The 21,053-nt window shown below is 35.8% G+C and overlaps 2 protein-coding genes across 4 annotated transcripts in view; one reads left to right on the top strand and one right to left on the bottom strand.

Annotated features, from left to right (window-relative positions):
- LOC111050376 (endoplasmic reticulum-Golgi intermediate compartment protein 2) overlaps positions 1-8,214 on the bottom strand; it is a 43,476-nt gene extending 35,262 nt beyond the window's left edge. Inside the window, exons 1-2 of one of the 3 annotated variants that reach the window (XM_022336692.2) lie at positions 7,938-8,187; positions 1,704-1,733 (exon numbers count right to left, since the gene is read on the bottom strand). The gene's annotated coding sequence lies outside the window, so the exon portion shown is untranslated. Of the gene's footprint in view, positions 1-1,204; positions 1,734-7,937 lie in introns of all 3 variants that reach the window. The other 2 variants (XM_039423766.1, XM_022336691.2) reach the window with 2 other exon arrangements.
- A 1,417-nt stretch (positions 8,215-9,631) lies between these two features.
- LOC111050378 (porphobilinogen deaminase-like) overlaps positions 9,632-21,053 on the top strand; it is a 50,150-nt gene continuing 38,728 nt past the window's right edge. The window contains exon 1 of the mRNA XM_039423765.1: positions 9,632-9,688. Coding sequence (XP_039279699.1) covers positions 9,642-9,688 — 47 coding nt within the window. The 5' untranslated portion in view covers positions 9,632-9,641. The remainder of the gene's footprint in view (positions 9,689-21,053) is intronic.

Consider the following 21,053-nt stretch of genomic DNA (forward strand, 5'->3'; position numbering starts at 1 on the left):
ACAGAGTGAGGTCCATCACAAAACCCAAGAGTTTGACCTCTGCCTCACCACGAGCCTGCAGAAAAAGCCTAAAGGTAGACACCATGTTCCGTGTTTCCCCCTCATTCAAGCACAGTTTATTTGATTTAAACCACTGGCTAGTCTCCTCTACAAGTGGATTTGACTGGGCAACATCAGTCTTGGGTTCTCATGCTAGGCCAGTAGAGTGGTGTCATCATCAAACAATAAGGCCCTCCCATGCACACTGAAGTCGTTGATGGATACAAGGAACAGCAGAGGAACAGGAATCAATCAATCCTTGTGAAACACCATAGATCACCTCTTTTGACTGTGGTTTGGCACCATTCACTGATGTCACCTGTCTACTATTGAAGAGGTACTACTTAATGATTCTCAGAGAAACATATTATCCCACATATCCCACACCTCTTCATCATACCCAACAGTAAGTTGAGGGTTAAAATCAAGATGGCCGACAGTGAGACTGTTTCAAACTGGGGGTCATGTTCTAAATTGTTGAAAGAAAGTGAAAATGGGCTATTTTGTGAAGGTTTCTTCGCGAAATGGTTTCACACAAAGTGTTTTAAAATGTTCAATGGTTGATTATCACAAAATATCACAAATCAGGTCATGTATGGAGTGCCACAGGGATCAATCCTTGCCCCTTTGCTGTTCCTCATCTTCATAAATGACCTTAGTATGGATGGAAAAGCCCTGCTGTTTGCTGACGACATAGCTCTCATTGCACAGGATGAAGATCCTCAATTGGCTGTGCTGAGGTCTGCTGAATTACTGGAGGAGGCAAGCTCATGGTTTAGAGCAGACTGTGTATGAATGGAGAGAAGACGCAAAATGTTCTGTGCTTCCTGAGGCTTGGTCTGCCTCAATTTGGTGGGTCTGAGGTTGAGCTCCTTGGATTCTTGGTAGACTCATCACCAACATGGGACCAGCACATCGATATGATATGTAACCGACTTTCCAAAGTGACATATCTGATGCAGAAATTGAGGAGTCATGTTCCAAAGAACTACCTTGCTACTGCATACCACGGTCTGTTTCATAGCCATATCAACTAAGGAATTGCACTTTGGGGTCATGCAAGTGGATGCCAGAGGATTCTCCTTCTACAGAAGAAATTCATCATAACATCTCCACAATACTTGAAGCATTGTCGCCCACTGTTCAGGAAGCTGGGAATACTTACTGTCTTCAGTCAATATGTGTTCAGCTCCCTTGTGCTTCTGAAAGGCCAACTTCACACACTCCTTGCAAGAGGCCAGATCCACAATCACTCAACTCGAAGGAGAGACAACATTAACCTTCCCTACGCTGCACACCTGCTATCCAATGCACGCATTGAAATTTTTCAATTAACTTCCACTGCAGGTGCGAGAGTTGGAAGAAAAAGTGCTCAAGAAAGTGCTCCAAGAGAAACTGATTAACCTCCCTCTCTATTCCTTGAATGAGGAGGAGATTGTAAACTTTGTCAGTCTCTTTGATCGGCGATCTTGAGATAACTGTAAATATTTGAACTTTTGAGTTTTATAAATCGACAATGTCTATCCAGTATATACACTGGTCACAGACGGAAGAAAAATTAAATTGAATTGAATTATGTCATGCGAGATTCAGTCAAACGCCTTGATCAAATCACATAAAGCAATAGAATTGGCTGCTTGTTTTCCATCACTCCAAGTACTTACTTCAACCACTGATCCTGTAGTTTATCTCATCTGAAAAAACCCATAATGGTGAGGTTGGAAGATTGCATTACTTTCGAAATACCTTGACAGCTGAATATATTGACATCACTAATTTGATAAACTTGCCAAATATAGAAAATCTTGAAACTGGCCTTAAATTTGCTCATTTATTAGGATCGATCTCCTTCTTTGAAGAGTACGGTACCAGTTTACAACGAACACATCAGGTATTTAAAAAGATGAACATACTCTATTCCTTACAAAACTTATGGATTTGATTATGTGATGATATTTTGTTCAACTTGAAACAACAATTTTTCTTTGCATTTAAATTATATTTATATAAATTCTAAGATTAACGTTCTTTAGGTCAAGGCTATGTTTGGTTTTGTTTATGTTTTCCAGAATTTTTTTCTCATATCATCACTAAACTGACAGTACAATCATAGGGTTGCCTAGATCAAAATTATAAAAATCTGGTGTGGCACACTCACACAACTTTCCTTGCGGTTATGAAAATTTATCACCTGACGCTAGTGTGCACGTGCATCACAAGTACACTATTCGAATATCTGCCAGCTGGTGACATGACAATAACGCTGGAGACACACAAAGTCTGCTATCTCTTCATAGTGAATGATTTAATAGAATCAACAGTTGCCAACAGTTTGCATTATTGAATAAACACATATTCTCGAGTTTCGAGCTTATTCTCAATTTTAGGTGAAAATGTTGCTGAACATTAATTGTAGAGATTTTTATGCTCAATCTTTTCCACTGAAATTTTTTTGTTTAAATTGTATCTGAAGCCTGATAATTGGGAATCTACAATCACACTTTGCATAGATGAGGCGGAGCTCCTGAAATTTGTACAGATATGGGACTTATGGCAGTTGATAGAACTTATCAATGACTATTTAAGGTATAAATTTGATCAAAATCGTTGGAGCCGTTTTCGAGAAAATCGCGAAAAACCCTGTTTTTGACAACATTTTCGCCATTTTAGCCGCCATCTTTAATTGGATTAGATCGAAATTGTTCGGGTCGGATCCTTATATTGTAAGCACCTCAAGTTCCAAATTTCAAGTCATTCCGTTAATTGGGAGATGAGATATCGTGTACACAGACGCACATACACTCATATACAGACACACACACAAACACACACACACACACACAACACACACACACACACACACACACACACACACAGACCAATACCCAAAAACCACTTTTTTGGACTCAGGGGACCTTGAAACGTATAGAAATTTAGAAATTGGGGTACCTTAATTTTTTTCGGAAAGCAATACTTTCCTTCCCTATGGTAATAGGGCAAAGAAAGTAAAAAATTAGAATAATTTGTATTATAAATGCACAATAGACCATTCTGTAATTATGGTTGCTCTTTATAAAGAAAAAGAGATTGTAGTTTATATTTTAATCAACAAAGTTTGTTTAAAACTTTTGTACCTAGTTATTTCAAAATGGATTGTGTTGGTTGTAGAGTAAAATATTCAGGGAGAACGAGGTTCAAAGATGAGGAAGTTTTAGATTTTATGTTAAAACACAATATTTTTAAAAGTTTTACGTGTAAAATGTGTAGGGAACAGTGCAATTTGGCCAAAAAGTGAAGTAGGCCTACTAGTTATCAAATAGAAGTGACCATATACCTAGATTTGGTGTGAAAAAGGCCGACTTCCCTGCCTAACTGGTTGAGTTCCAGTTTAAGAGAAGATATGACAATTGTGGGGAGCGCAATTAGGGCATCCACTATTTAATAATAATAAATATTTTTATTGCATAAAAAGCTGTACAATTACAGATATGGCAAACGTCAATTACAAAAACAAATAAAATACATGAAAATGATCAATGTCACAAAGTACAAAACACAAAAGTACAATAAGTTAACAACCACAGCTATTAATTTTATAAGTACACAATATTATTGAAATGTATCCACTAATTATCCATTTATTCCTTTATGGAATAGAAGCCACCATTCAATAAATATTTCTTTGATTGGGCTTTAAATACATTTTTATTTGTTTTTATAGATTTTATTTCATTTGGGAGCCTATTGTAAAATATTATTCCTTGATAAAATGGATTTTTCCTCCACCTACTGTCTAAAGTACTTACTTTACTCCCTGAAACCTAATACTAAAGTGACACTTTTTCGCTTTCGGTAGTAAAAAACAGAAAAACTCCCTAGGGAGTAAAAGTGACTCCATTTAAATAACATGGGGAGCATCTCTATTTTGAACTTACATTGTAATAGGTTAGAAGGTCTAAGCTCAGATGAGAAAGCATAATAGAGGTGTCTGTCATTGAGTCAACTGAATTCAATACCACAACCAGAAATTTTATTAACTCATGAAATATATGTTTGTATGATAATTATTATATTCTTAATGTTAGTAGACGATAAAAATTTATACAATTTTTAAAATATTTTATTCTATTCAAAATACCAGTCAACAAATATTTTTGATCTGCAATTCAAATCTGAACCGCATGATCTGGAGTCAGCCATTTTTGGTAGTTGCTCAGCTGATATAATTGTTACAACTTTTGCCGATAGATAGCGCAATCGGCAGTGCCAATCAGACGACCAGTTTTTAGGTTTTAGATTTAGGTTATGTTGTTAGGAATCATTGTCACCAATACGTAAGTTATTGATAAGAATGATTTTATTTGCAGTTTCTATAAAAAAATGTAGATGGAGGAAAAATGTTGTGTACATCACGAGCGAAAAATACTTTTTCTCCCTCAGGAAAATTGCTGCCCTCGACTTCGCCTCGGGCTTCAAACTTTTTCCCACAGGGAGAAAAAGTCCTACTTTTCACTCTAGATATACAAATAACTATTTCTTTGCTATCGCTGAGTTAACATTAGGTGAATGCAGTTCTTGTTCTATGACTGTAGAAATTGCTATTAGTGGGTAGAAAATTATTATCAACGGTGCTAAGGATAGTCTTGTATATGAACAATGATGGAAATGTGAGAATACTTTCAGTTTTAAAATAATCTCGGCAGGACTGATATCTCGTCAGTTTTTTTGTAAAGTAAATATTTTTCTTACATTTCTTTCAGAAGAATTGCCCCAAACTGTTACTCCATATTTTAGATGACATCAAATAAAGCAAAATATATGCATTTCAGTATATTGAAAGTACAATAGCGGGATAGTGTTCTTAAAATAAAAATCACTGAACTTAGTTTAGAACAAGTATGATCCACATGAGATTGCCAGTTGAGACTAGAATCTAGATGAATACCTATAAATTTAAACACTTCAACCTCTGAAACGAACTCATCATCCAGCAATAAACCAATACAACATACACTATTTGAAAAGGTCATTCTAACAGTTTTACTAACATTAAGATGCAGATTGATGCTGTTGAACCACTGACAAATAATGTTATTGACTGATACACATAAGCATCAATCTCCAGCCGCTCACAGTCATTCTCAGCATTTAGGATGCAAGTGTCATCCGCATATAAAGTAATATTAACTCCTAATCCACTGCCCTTTATATCATTTATGTAGATGTTAAAAAGAAGCGGACCAGTGCAAGCCCTCTAATGCCAATATTTTCCAATTTATTTGAAGGAATAGTAAGTTCAACTGTATCAAATGCCTTGCTGAGGTCAACAAAAGTGGCAGCTGAATGTTTTTTCTTATCCAAATTATCAATAATTCTATTCACAAAGGTAACAACTGCTGTTTCTGTGGATTTTCTTCTTATGAATCCATGCTGGTCAACACTAAGAAGTTTGTACTTATTAAAGAAAGACACAATTCTATTTTCTAATACTTTTTCAAATATTTTTGAGAATGTGGATATAATTGACACCGGTCTATAGTTCTCTATGTTATCGCTCTCCTTACTTTTAAACAGTGGAATAACTTTTACAATTTTCAAGTTTCTTGGGAATACACCCATCACGAAAGATTTGTTTATGATAAAGGCAAGAGATGTACAAATAAAAGTGTCACATTTCTTTACTAACCAATTAAAGAATCCATCATGACCTTCTGACTTTTTGTTTTTGAGTGTTCTTATAACCTGCAGAATCTCATCTACGGATACTGATGTCAAGTATATTGAGTTTAATGAATTAGTTGATTTGTTCCTACAAAATACAAACCTCTGTTTTCCCCTGCCTTTCCGTATTTCTTCAACCACAGATACATAATGATCATTGAAGACGTTGGCTATTCTCACTGGGTCTTTAACTTCTGAAACCTCTGTTTTGATTTTGATTATAGGTTTACTTCTTCTATTATTAGCTCTATTACCCACATCATTATTTATAATATTCCATGTCCCTAGCGGTTTTTACATCATTATTCATCCATTTATTCTGTTTAAGCTGTGATACTTTCTTTCTTTTTAGCGGGAACGCCTGATTTTTGTGAGAGGTTAATATTTTTAAGAATGATTCATACATTTCATCAACATTACAAGACCGATACATCATCCCAAGATTCTTTTTTCAGCAGTTCATGAAAAGCATTCACATTATGTTCATTATAATCTCTGAAATACGTGAAGGGTGTTTGGATGGGGATTACCCTGACACCTATCAACTTCCTCGCTAAATATTTCTATTATTGGGGAGTGATGATCAGATATAATTATATGTTTTTACATCTTCAGCCCTATAAAAATCTTTATTCAAATAGGTTGCATTATTATCAATAATTGTTTCAGAGTGTATTATTTCTCTGGTAAAGCTATGAATACATAAAATTAAAACTAGTAGTTCTGTGAACAGTAGACCTCGCGCTCAGTAAGTTACATTGACCTGTTGTTATGTTTTCTCAAAAATTGATGAATAATTTATCAATTTAAAATGTCTAGGAAAAATCCTAAATAAATATAGAGCTTTCTGTCCTATCGTACCGTGACGTGTCGTCCCGGAATGTGAGTGTGAGCGCTGTTATCAGGTCTGGCTGCAACTGTCTACAACGTTGATGGAAATATACAATTTTCAAAATGTTCGATGTTTTTGAACTGGTAGTATTATAGTCAACTGTCTACTAACGTTGATGGAAAGATACATTTTCAAGATGTTTGATGTTTTTGAACGGGTAGTTAGTATTATAGTCCACTAGACAGCTGATTTATGATGAATAATTCTATAGTCTGATTTTTACGGTAATATTGGCGTATGAAGGAGGCTCCTTTTTCCTTTTATATTATCCTTGAAATGCAAAATTTCCAAAAACCTTGTATATACGTTGACGCGCAATTTGAAAAGGAACATACCTGTCCAATTTCATGAAAATCTATTACCGCGTTTCGCCGTAAATGCGCAACATAAAAACATATAAACATTTGAACATTAAGAGAAATGCCAAACCGTCGACTTGAATCTTAGACCTCACTTCGCTCGGTCAATTATAAGATAGTAGCATGTCTCTGAGTAAACTGCTCTCATTTGTCACCTCGGCTGTGTTTATATTAAAATCCCCTAAAATTATTTTATTCCTGTTAATGGATAGTTTTGACAGTATCTTAACCAAGTTTTCTATGAATGGCTTAACCTCACAAGAAGGCGATCTATACAAGGAAAATAAATAGATCTCTTCATTCTGTAATTTAATTGATAACAAACAAACTTCAAGAACCTTTTCTTCATTTTTTTGAGGCGGCGGTGATTTGTACGTCCCCACGCAATAGTAGGGTTTGGTGAGATTAGTTTTTCCTTTCGCATTGGAGTTTATAGTGTTAAACAGTGAGTTGACATTTGTCACAGAAGATTTTTTTGGGGTGTTTAAAGAGAAATGGTGAAAATTAAAAAAAAAGTAAAAAATACCAGATATGTCCGTTATAAATTATTACCAAGAGTAGAATATTGTCCTCGAGCTTAATATTGTGAAAGCCAGAGATGACTGTTGATGCTTAAACCATCTGCCACGCGGACCGCAAACACACAACGCCGGTTTTAATAATAAACGCTTCTTAAGAAAAAGTGAATTTTTATGCCTGTATTATGACATTAGTTTTTATTTAAGAATAGCTGTTATAAAAAGGTTCTAGTTTATCGATTTTACAGAATTTTACTGGTGCCGGTAGTGCCTCATATATGTGAAAAATACACACTACCAATGACGCAATCAGACAAATTAAAAACATAGGCTGGTAAATTGATTGGTATGCATGCATTTTTTACAATTTATATTATAAGCTATTAATGTGATGAAAACTTTTTTTACCGAAAGAGTCGACAAATCTCAAAGGTCTTGGTTCTGAAACAACGGAGTTTGTAATCTCATTTTCTCACATACACTAACTTCTTGATTAAAATATTGTTTAAGAAAATTATTTATATTTCTTCAAAATTTGAAACCTCTTTAAAACCTTTATAACTGTTTACAAGAAAGGTTATGATGCAGTGAAGCGAGCAGACAGCAGAATGCAGAACGGTGAACTGCAGAAGTGCAGAACTGATTAACACGTAAACAGCAATCAAGAATCAACCAAAAGTCGACAAGTACAATCAGCTGTTTTATTTTAATTCCAAACAGCTGTGTTGAATGCATTAGCACGATTTCTCTCTGAAGGAAATTGCATCGTAATGAACGTGCGTCGTACCCTTGGACCAGTGTTGTTATATATAGTGAGGTCCACGTTATAATGGCAGTGAATGAAGAATGTAGGAGATAAACGTTGCCAAGTTTCTCCATTTTGCTACTGAGTGTACACAGCTGTTACTCAATTCATCCCATTAAATTTTATCTAATAATAATTATCATTTACTTGATAAAATAATCAATTTAATAAAGAAAATATATTTTTAATAATTTGATTTGAAAATTTGCTTTCATAACTGAGATCAGATTTTTATTTTCATACAAACCTGAAATGGCGGCTAATTTAAAAAGCTGTGATACAACAATCTGAATTTCAAAACAACAGAAATTGAGTTATTTGGTAGACATTCTATTCCAATTTCCTTTAAAAATGATATAAATCCTATTCAAAAATAAGTAATTTCAATTGAAATAATTCTGAAAAAACATTTCAATATTATTTATACCGGTACGAGTAGGTCTATAGTGAGGTCCACATTATAATATTGCAGTGTACAAAATTGACCATACTGTTGCTGTCCTTTTCTATCATACAACAAAACAGATAGCACTATCTCTCTCTCGCTTTGCAATGTCTATTTGCCAGAATATTTTATATTTACTTTCGACAGTGACTGTACTAACCATATTTTCAGCCGCCATTTTTTTCTTCATTCTATCAAAATACTTGAGTGCACAAGTCGTATAATTGATCTAAAATGTATTTTTGAAACAATTGAATAATTTTTAAACATTACCTTATGAGAAACACTTATTAAAATATCTGAAATGACATTTTAAAAGTTGATAACTAACCATCCTAGACTTCATCCATGCTTAAGTTAGCCTACCCATATAGGTTAGACCTACTCATACCGGTATAAAAAATATTGAAAAGTTATTTCAGAATTAATCCATTGAAATTACTTATTTTTGAATAGAATTTCTACTTTTCTATTATTTTTAGAGGAAATTGGAATAGAATATCCACCAAATAACTCAATTTCTGTTGTTTTGAAATTCAGATTGTTGTATCACAGCTTTTTAAATTAGCCGCCATTTCAGGTTTGTATAAAAGTAAAAATCTGATCTCAGTCATGAAAGCAAATTTTTGAATCGAATTATAAAAAAATATATTCTCTTGATCAATTTGACAATAAATTGGTTATTTTATCAAGGAAATGATAATTATTATTAGATTAAATTTAATGGGATGAATTAAGTAACAGCTGTGTACAGTCAGTGGTAAAATGGAGAGACCTGGCAACGTTTTCTCCTATCTTTTTTCACTGCCATTTCAACGTGGACCTCACTATAACCTATACGTGTAGGCTAACTGAAGCATGCATGAAGTCTAGGATGGTTAGTTATCAACTTTTAAAATATCATTTCAGGTATTTTAATTTGTGTTTCTCATAGGGTAGTGTCTAAAAACTATTTCATTGTTTCAAAAATACATTTTAAATCAATTATACGACTTGTGTAGGCCTACTCAAATATTTTGATAGAATAAAGAAAAAAATGGCGGCTGAGAATTGTTGTCTACTTTTGTAGTCACTATCAAAAGTAAAAATAAAATATCCTGACAAACGGACAACATTGCAAAGTGAAAGAGAGATAGCGCTATCTGTTTTGTTGTATGATAGAAAAGGACAGCAACAGTATTGTCAATTGTACACTGCCATTATAATGTGGACCTCACTATGGGTATATATACTACTATAGTGAGGTCCACGTTATAATGGCAGTAGATACATACATGAAAAGCTATCCTGATTCTCTACATTAAATTATTATACACTGTCAAAAACATAATTGTAGACCTAAGAAAGGATAGTACCACCGGCTTTGTCAAATGATAGACAAGGATAGCAAAACCATAGTTGGTCAAGTTCTGTCATTATAACGTGGACCTCACTATAGTAGACCTCACGCTCAAAAAATCACATTGACCTGTTGTTATGTTTTCTCAAAAATTAATAAATAATCTATTGAGTACATGCCACCTTAGTCCTCCAACACACCCAGAACCTGACAGGAGTGAACAGCGACTATCTCATCCATCTAAACCGTACGCCAGCGACAAGGAAAGACTGTTTTGAAAGAGTCTGGAATTGGCGTTTGCGTTAGGCGCCTAAACCGGACCCTTTTACATTCGTACAGAAAACGACAAAGTCAGACACATCGAATCTCTGACACTTCAAGAACAAATGTTTGAGAGATGCAATTTGATTGAAATTCATTAAAGCTTGAGTTCAAAGTAACTTGGAAAAACACTTGAGTAGACATGAAACATGTAGTTACGACGCACTGAATCGAAAGTTATGAAAATTTAAGACTTCAAAGTTTAAAACTCAAGATTGATTGTTGACTTGATTGTAGACACTTCATAACATTTGAAAAGTGATCTGAAGATCGAAGTTGAGTGCAAAAGACAGTTTCAAAACTTTAAGAATGCAGGGCTACATAATCCCTCCATGAAGCTAGTGAGTTGGAGTGAAGATGAACGAAAAAACAAGTTTTTTGAGAGACGAAGAAGGGGGTAATAGCAGTATTGTACGACGCAAAACCAAAAAATCTGATGTGGCACACTCACACAACTTCCCTTGCCGTTATGAAAATTGATCACCTGACACTAGTGTTCCCGCGCATCTCAAGTCTACTTATAAACAAAGATCTGAGCCAGCTGGTGACAGGACAATAACGCTGGAGACATACGAATTCTGCTATCTCTCCATATTGAATGATTTGATAGAATGAACAGTTGCCAAGAGTTTGCAATTGGATAATCACATTTTCTCGAATTTCGAGCTTATTTTCTATTTTAGGTGAAAATGTTGCTGAACATTAATTGTAGAGATTTTCATGCTCAATCTTTTCCACTTCGAAATTTTTTGTTTAAATTGTATCTGAAGCCTGATAATTAGGAATCTAAAATCAAACTTTGCATAGTTGGGGCAGAGCTCCTGAAGTTTTTACAGATATGGGACTTGTGGCAGTTGATAGAGCTTATCAATAACTATTTTAGGTATGAATTTAATCAAAATCGTTGAAGCTGTGCTCGAGAGAATCGCGAAAAACCCCGTTTTTTGACAACATTTTCTCCATTCTAGCCACCATTCTAAATTGCATTTGATCAAAATTGTTCACGTTGGATCCTTATATTGTAGGGACCTCAAGTTCCAAATTTCAAGTTATTCCTTTGAATGGGAGATGAGGTATCGAGTACACAGCCGCACATACACTCATACACACACACACACACACACACACACACACACACACACACACACACAACACACACACACACACACACACACACACACACACACTTTTTACACACACCACTTTTTTGGACTCAGGGGACCTTGAAACGTATAGAAATTTAGAAATTGGGGTACCTTGATTTTTTTTTGGAAAGCAATACTTTCCTTACCTATGGTAATAGGGCAAGGAAAGTAAAAACAAACTATAAAAGTTTAAAACTGAAAACAGCCTAACTAGGATAATCAACGAAAACCTTTAAAAAATATGCAATGTATTCTAAAGATATAAATTAAGAAAGAATGACGAAAAATAAAAACAAACAGCAAGTCAGCTGATCGAAATAAAGTTGGCAGCGGAAGCGCGCCAAGATTCAAACACTGCCAGAGCGACTGCTAAGAAAAAGCTGGTAAGTGAGGAATGGACGGCAGACGAAATCTAACATATTGAATTAGTTTTCTCAAAAGTGAGAATATTGATAATGATGGGCACGCATAATAATACCAATATCGGGGCACCGAGCTTCACTCGTTATTTATTTATAAACTATTGATAAACAGAACACAATTCTTTAAAATTATTGGGGAAGGACTAACAGGCACAGTCCAAAACTGTTTCTTCCCCGAATTTTTATTTATACATTAATTTTTTATGTATACTATAAAAAGTCCAGAAAGTAGGCTATGTTACATACACTTCCATTCAGGTTCAATTTTCAGTCCAAACATTTAAAAACAAAGAAGGTCTAATTTAGATTATTTACAAATAAATTGAATAAGAAAATAACACTCACTAATCACTTAAAATTGTCAAATAATGAATAACTTTGAAAACTATGATATACTCTAGTTAAGAATGATTATCATGTCATGTCAACAAATCACATTATTTTGATCAAGTCTATTGAAATTTCTAGATAATATTTCTTGCTGATTGATTACACAACTGGAAATAATTCTGTCTCTCTCCCACACACGCATCTTCTGTTTCGACAGACGACAAAATTATCATCTGTTTTTCCAAGGATGAAATATTGTTAACCTTTTCATGTACTTCAGTGAGTTTTCTCAGGGATGAGACCTAGTGCAATCAAATTTTTATATCATAAACCTATTACGGTATATGTTCCAAATTTCGTGAAAATTGTTAGAGCCGTTTTCGAGATCCTTTGAACATAAATAACCAGATGCATATCTCTAGATGAAGACCTTAAAGATGCATATCTCTTTAAGGTCTTTGATTGAAACTGTAGACCTTATAGAAATTGACACGGTTTTTCCAGACATCTGTGTAATCCTCTTGTCAGCTGATTGATTATGAATAATTCTATAGTCTGATTAATCCTATCTCCAGAGTAGATTATATATATGTATATATAGTGATATCAGAGTATGGAGGAATTCCTTTTCTTTTCATATTATCCTTAAAATTCAAAATTTCAAAGAACCTTGTGTATACATCGACGCGCAGTTGGAAAAGGAATATTCCTGCCAAATCTCATTGAATTCTATCAATGCGTTTGGCGCGTAATTGCGTTACATACATACAGAGAAAAGAAAATCCGAGTTAAAACATAGACCTCACTACGTTCGGTCAATAAACTGTGATATTTTTATAATTATTTAAAAGCAATTGAGCCATCCATTACAATCATTGAGAGAAAAACCAATAAGTTTCTCATATTATCTTCTCAAATCTTAAAACATTAACAATACGCTACCGGTAATTCATGAGTAAATACTGATGTAGAATGAAAAAGACTAAGAAATTGACAAAAAACCACAGATTAATCTGATTAAGAAAAATCTGTGGTTTTTTGACAATTTCTTAGTCTTTTTCATTCAATACGAATAATTACCACAATATGTGGTTGATTTCAATGAAATGAAATGGTTGTTTTCTTCTAAATCTCTATACTTGAGCATTCTGTTAATTTCGAACAGAGCTCACTTTCACGGGGTTTTCTCAGATGATGGTGTCACAAAGTAAAATTGTGACGGAAAATATTGTTAAATAATTAATAATATTGAAGAAAGACGCTCGGCTATCAGCAACGCTAGCCGACCGCGGAGATAAGGGAGGTACCGATGGCGCACCATCTTCCGCGCATCGGGACGATTTCCACCGCCTCTGACGGCGGCACAACTCCATCCCCTCCACTTTGCGGGAGTATTTAAACGCCGGACGAGCCCCAGACCACAGCATTCCGCTCACAAACCTTCCTGCTCCTGGTACAGCGGCCCGTTGGCTGCCGTACGTCCCCGACCTCCTGCCCTGGTACAGCGGCCCGTTGGCTGCCGTACGTCCCTAACCTTCCATCTCCCTAGGGCACAGCGGACCGTTGTCTGCCGTCCCTGTCCTCCCATCTACCTAGGGCACAGCGGACCGTTGTCTGCCGTCCCTGTCCTCCCATTTCCCCAGGGCACAGCGGACCGTTGTCTGCCGTCCCTGACCTCCCATCACCCTAGGGCACAGCGGACCGTTGTCTGCCGTCCTGACCTTCCATTCCCCCAGGGCACAGCGGACCGTTGTCTGCCGTCCCTGTCCTCCCATCCCCTAGGGCACAGCGGACCGTTGTCTGCCGTCCCTGTCCTCCCATTTCCCCAGGGCACAGCGGACCGTTGTCTGCCGTCCCTGACCTCCCATCTCCCTAGGGCACAGCGGACCGTTGTCTGCCGTCCCTGTCCTCCCATTTCCCCAGGGCACAGCGGACCGTTGTCTGCCGTCCCTGACCTCCCATCTCCCTAGGGCACAGCGGACCGTTGTCTGCCGTCCCTGTCCTCCCATTTCCCCAGGCACAGCGGACCGTTGTCTGCCGTCCCTGTCCTCCCATTTCCAGGGCACAGCGGACCGTTGTCTGCCGTCCCTGACCTCCCATCTCCCTAGGGCACAGCGGACCGTTGTCTGCCGTCCCTGTCCTCCCATCTCCCTAGGGCACAGCGGACCGTTGTCTGCCGTCCCTGTCCTCCCATTTCCCCAGGGCACAGCGGACCGTTGTCTGCCGTCCCTATTCTTCCTTCTCCCCAGGGCACAGCGGACCGTTGTCTGCCGTCCCTATTCTTCCTTCTCCCCAGGGCACAGCGGATCGTTGTCTGCCGTCCCTATTCTTCCTTCTCCCCGGGGCACAGCGGACCGTTGTCTGCCGTCCCTATTCTTCCTTCTCCCCGGGGCACAGCGGACCGTTGTCTGCCGTCCCTATTCTTCATTCTCCCCAGGGCACAGCGGACCGTTGTCTGCCGTCCCTATTCTTCCTTCTCCCCAGGGCTCAGCGGACCGTTGTCTGCCGTCCCTATCCTGTCTGTCCTTCCTTTCCCTACTCCACTGGAGCGGAACCGAGGCCGTAAGGCCGATACAAAATTACACCAAAGTGGTGTCATCAGAGAAGAGAGCGACCTTCACGCCATCAGAAGCACCAGGAGGTGCTGTTCACGCCAGCTGAGTCACAAAGAAGAAGGAAGAGGAACTTCGACTTGCCTCCTTTCCCCGCCCACATTACGACTGAGCGAAGTCATCCAGGAGCAACACCTGGGTATCAATCACCCACCTCTGAAGCTACTCAGGGTGTACGTGATAATGCAGCAATCACTGAGGAATCTCCAACACAGATTCCAATAACCCAGGAGAGAGTAATCTAAAATTAAAACTATTAGTGCTATTGATGAATTATTATTGCCAATTATTAATGTTTTTCAGGAAATTATTAATGCAATAAATGTCTCTTAATTAAATGATAAGTTCTGGAGTTTCAATTATTATAATATTTTTCGCATTCCTATTTTTCATTTTTTCATATTTTGAATCCCTTCATTTGGGTCTCTCGTTGTTTAGTCGAATATACTACTTATATTATATAGTATTTATATAGTATTATTTGGTTATATATCTATCACAGAAATCTCTCTCAGCAGCAACTATATAAACGCTTAACATACCTAGGTTGTTAGGGAACGATAATAATAAGAATATGTGACGAATAATCTATCATGTTCTAAGCGAGCAATATATTTCTGAATCACAGATATCCAAAAACTTCAACACTAGAATGTGAATATTCTTTGAAACGGTTTGATATAAATTGATGGGCGATTTCCACCATTCATTATCTCTTGAAATTTTATTTTTGAATCTTGTATTAAAACCTTCCCATAAAAAATGTTAGATTCAATGTGGCGGAACCAAGATGGAAGACCAACATTTTGAAGCTACCTACAGATTTAAAAAAAAATTGAATAGGATTTCCCAGTGAAGCCCACTGTCAAATTATCTTTCGAAAAGGAGCATTAAGTTGTTTTCCTATTAATATTAAGCTGTATGCCTATATGGATCCATAGAACTTCATAGATTTCTCCGTATGGGTGAATGATTCAGAATCAAAATTCAAATTCGTAAAATTAATAATACAAACAAATGTCAGAGCAAACTGCCATCAGAATTTGTATTATTAATATTACGCGTATGTTATTGAAGGATAATAGTAAGGCAGACATATTACTTCTATTTCCTGAAAAAGGTGAGTAAAATATTTTATTGTTCAACGAACTTGATCTGTGAAAAGGTTTGAAGAGTGAGTATTAAAAATTTGAAGCTGATCGATCAATTCTTTCCAAAGTTATTGTAGAACATTCAAACAAACAAACAAACCCACAGACTGGCAACAACTTTGAACTTGGGTAAAAAGTGAGAACTTGCTAACGCTCGTTCAGTAAAAATATTATTGAGAGAACAACGGGCGGTATGCTCAAGTTGGAAGCACAAAACTTGAAGGAGTCAAATTATTTCAGTGTAGGGCATTGTATATTTTACAAGAGAGTTTGTTTCTGAGGGATATAGTCCTAAAGTGAGAAAGTGAAGAGGAGAGGATTCAATTGAATCGCTGCTTTAGATTTGTTGCACAGCCGGCCCTCTCTCACATTCAACCTCTGGCATTCTCCAGTATGATGCTACATCAATATTATATTATACAATCCTACTCAGTGGAATGGGGGAATTCACAATATTACAAGCAAGAGTTGATAGTAATGGATATAATTGACACAAAAAAATTACAAATGTAGGCATGGGAAAGTCAAATTCAATATAGGTAGAAGATAATATCTCTGAAAGCATTGTATGAAATAATAACAAAACCCTGAGGAAAAAGAAAGGAGAGAAGTATGAAAAATATTACTAATCACAATGAATATAAAATGCAATTTGAATGTCGATAATATAATAATATAGTGAACTATAAACTGTACCTTATACATTGATCTACATTAAATGACAGTATTATATAAATGACGAATTTTCTTGTATGAAAAATTTAATAATTAGAATAAAGATTAAATGCCATTTGAATTTTCGATTCTCTGAGAATGATATAAAATAGTATCATTCCCATCAGCACACAACCAAGTAAGAAAGAGAGAGTGTGTGTGTGTGTGTGTGAGAGAGAGTGGCGCAGGAGTGATAGAGAGTTGGATGAGGGTTGATTGATTGATTGAGTACTTTATTTATGTAGATTACAATATATACTGTCTTATACACTTATATACAATAGCTTACAATACAGCAAAATTATAGATGAATTTACATGATATAGACTAAGAAAATAATTATTGAACTGTATATGATATGAAAAAGCAATTTGTAATATAATAACTATAGATAATAATTATATTGTTATGCATCTACATAAATTGGTGGAGCTTTGGACATATCAATGTCCATTCTTCGGAAAGAATATTAAAAATATCCTCCCCACTAACTCTCTACCAAAACGTTAATTTCATTATTTAAACTAAGGATTTATTTATTAATGGAAATATTGTGAAAGTTTTAATCAATATGAATATTTAAGAGAAAAAAAACAGAAAATTGATAAAGTAAAATAATTATATAGGTAGATAAGATTGAATAATTGATTAATAAAATGAAGTAGGCTGAAAGTAGATCAGGGTAATCAACTTTCAGTAATATACAGCAGTATGCAGTGGATAATTGAAATAACATGAGTTTATATAATATATATTTATATACAATTCGTTCTATAACAGGTTTAAAGGTTTGTATTTGTGGGATGGGTGGGGGATGGTTGTCATGTGATCGTTCTAGGGCCGGACAGTTTCAGTCATTTGTTCCAAAAGATGTTTTTTTAAAGTCAGGATGAAGCTCGCTCGGCTCTCGATGGACCTGATAGAAACAGGAAGTGCATTCCATGCACGACAGGCACTGACTAAGAAGGATTTTGTGAAAATAGTAGTTCGATGATTGGGTATCCTTAAAGTACTTTCTCCGGTTCTAGTATGTGAAGCATCTATCCTCCTACCTTCAGAGACAAATTTGAAATCATCTTTAAAATAGTTCGGATTACCGTATTTCAAGATATCTCTAACAAGCTTGACTATTCGAAAAAGCCTTTGATTGGGAAGCTTCAATGTTGAACTAGCAATGTGGGCTGGGGTGATATGATCATGGCGTTGGAGAGAGTAGACGAAACGTAGACAATAATTTTGGCAATGCTGTAGTTTATCATTCAGAGTGACTTGCATATTGTTAAGAACAGAATTACAATACATTAAATGTGGGAAGATGAGAGATTGAACCAATAATAATTAAATGTTTCTAGGGATAATATCGTGCATTTTCTTCAATGCATGCATGGCTGAGAATACCTTTTTACAAGTTTTGTTCACTTGTTCTGACCAGTCAAGAGTATTATTCATAATAATGCCTAAATTTTTAACTGAGCTACAGTAAGGAATGTCATTACCATCTACACTAATTTGTGAATCGATTCAAGGTCAATATTGTTTATAAGACGAGAATATCCAATTATAATGGGTTGTGTTTTGATGGGATTAAGCTTAAGGCCATTTTTCCTTGTCCATTCCACTATCGAATTGATATCCTGATTCATTATTCCAACTGTTTCATTAATTTTTGTTATGGGACAGCTTGAATAGATTTGAAGGTCGTCTGCATAAGTATGGAAATTGGAGAATTTGATAATGGAAGAAAGGTCATTAGCATACAAAGTGAAGAGGAGAGGGCCTAAAATTGAACCTTGTGGTACTCCATGCATAACGTTTTTCAAGTAGACTTTTTGTCACCGACAGATACACATTGTTTCCTACCTAATAGATAGGATTTAAACCAAACTAACGAGTTGTGACTGAAACCAAGAATAGCCAACTTATTCAGAAGGACTGTATGATCAACAGTATCAAATGCTTTAGAAAAATCAAATAGGGTGAGGATGGTGCATTTTCTTTGGTCCATAGCTAACCTTATATCATCAGTGACACGGAGCAGAGCTGTTTCAGTTGAATGGAATTTTCTAAAGCCCGATTGAAAGTTATGAAGCTTACTATTGTTGTCTAGAAATTTTACAACTTGAGCATGAATGAGTCTTTCTAGCACTTTGGACAATGCAGGTAAAATACTGATTGGTCTAAAATCCTCAACTTTATTGGGTGATGGAACTTTATTTAGAGGGCGAACCAGAGCAAACTTCCAGTTTTCGGGGAAAATGCCTTCTTCAAGTGACTTGTTGAAAATGTATGTAATGGTTGGTAAAACAGCAAATAACATCTTCTTGATAAATTTAATAGGAATTTTGTCTACACCCATAGCATTACTATGAATACGTTGAATTGCTCTGAAAGTGTCTTCTTCTGAGATTGGATGGAAATGAAATTGATCAGTAATTGGTGAATCTAAGTTTGTAACCTGCTCTTCAAGATCATCGATATGATTAGCAATGACAACTTCGTCGCGTTGGTTAGAGTGTGAAACGAAATGGTCATTTATATTGTTCAATGGTAAGTCTATTTGTGGATTCGGTTTCTGTTTGCCAAGCCCGAATTCTTTTATTCCCTGCCAAAGTGATTTAGAGTCTTGTCTATTGTTTGTCATAAACGAATTCAAGTACCTAATCTTTGAGTTCTGTAATTCCTGTTTAACTCTATTTCTAAGGCTCCTATACTCTATCAAACTGTCCAAGTCAAATGTCTTTTTAAATTTTCTATGTGCTTTGTCTCTACATCCCATCATCTTAAGTATGTCTTCAGTCATCCACGGTACTCATCGTTTTCTATTAATCCTCCTTGTCACATAAGGTGCATGTTTGTCATACAAAGTCAAAGTCCAATTCTCGAAAGTCTTGACCATGTCATCAACTGAGGGTAACGCTTCAATTTGATGCCATGGAGTCTGAGCCACATCAGTCAGGAAGGCGGCTTCATCAAAGTTTTTGAAGTCTCTATAAGTGATAATTTTCTGTTCTGGCTTAGGTATCTTATGGGAAAGTACACAGTAGATCAAATCATGTCCAGAAATAGCTGGGACTGGGATTTGGCCTGCTTGAACAACCTCGTTAGGATCACTAACAATGAGAAGGTCAATGAGTGTGTCAGATACATTAGTATGATGAGTTGTATCGAGAGGTAAAATAGTCATGTTTAGGCATTGGAAAATAGTAGTCAGTTGAAAGTAGTCAAAGTTACGATTTGTCATGTTCAAGTCGGTGTTCATATCCCCCATAACTAGTATACGGCTATAACAAGCATAAGAGAAAGCAAGGCACTTTCGAAATCTGTAAAATGACCTATTTTGGTGGGCGATAACAGATACCAACGAGTAATTTATCAGTACTAGATAGGGATAATTCAAGTAGCATAAACTCTGGTCTGGAACAATACTCTTGTTTATATGTGATTAAAACTTTTGTTTTGATACCATTGTGTGATCTGTGCCACTGAATGAAATAATAGTGGACTGTAAGAAATGCTTTTGTAAATAAAAAATGTTAAGATGTATGAATTGTATATTTATTGTACTACTGCACAAATCCAACATGCTAAAAAATGAATGATAATTTATAATAAAACTGGTAGCTGGGAAAGACGCCAAATAAAAGTAAGGTTTAAGTAAAACAGTTCAATAGATTTATTGTATACTTTGAGAAACGTGACATATTGTCTTAGATTTAGGAAATGCCACACAGGGCAGTTGACTGACGAGATACGAATAATTGACTCAATAGTCAGGAGTACAAAACAATAAAAATGACATAATAAAAAATTGAGACAATCAGTTGAAATATGATAAATTGACTCAATAATCATGAGTACAAAACAATAAAGAATACATAGTAAAAAATTGAGATTGTCAGTTGATAAATGTTGAATTGCTAACAGGAAAATTTAATTTAGGTACTAGACCAAATTCCTAGTGAACAAAACAATTTGTGACTAATGAACAAGTACAAAAACTACTATATGTAATGCTCCGTAATGAGTTAATGAATAAATTCAAAGAGAAAATAAACTTTCAAATGGCAATAAGTAAAATAGAAAAAATCAGGTCAATGAGTAATCTCAAAAAGTACAAAAGGTAAAGGTAAACTGCCAAAACAGAACAATTGAAATGTAAATACTAAAGGTAACAAAAAAACTAATGCTTTCAGGACATATTAAAGCCTTTGTAGTTCTGGATAGGTTTTATTAGATACAC

The sequence above is a fragment of the Nilaparvata lugens genome, chromosome 3 (genome assembly GCF_014356525.2).
Source record: "Nilaparvata lugens isolate BPH chromosome 3, ASM1435652v1, whole genome shotgun sequence".
Lineage (NCBI taxonomy): Eukaryota > Metazoa > Arthropoda > Insecta > Hemiptera > Delphacidae > Nilaparvata > Nilaparvata lugens.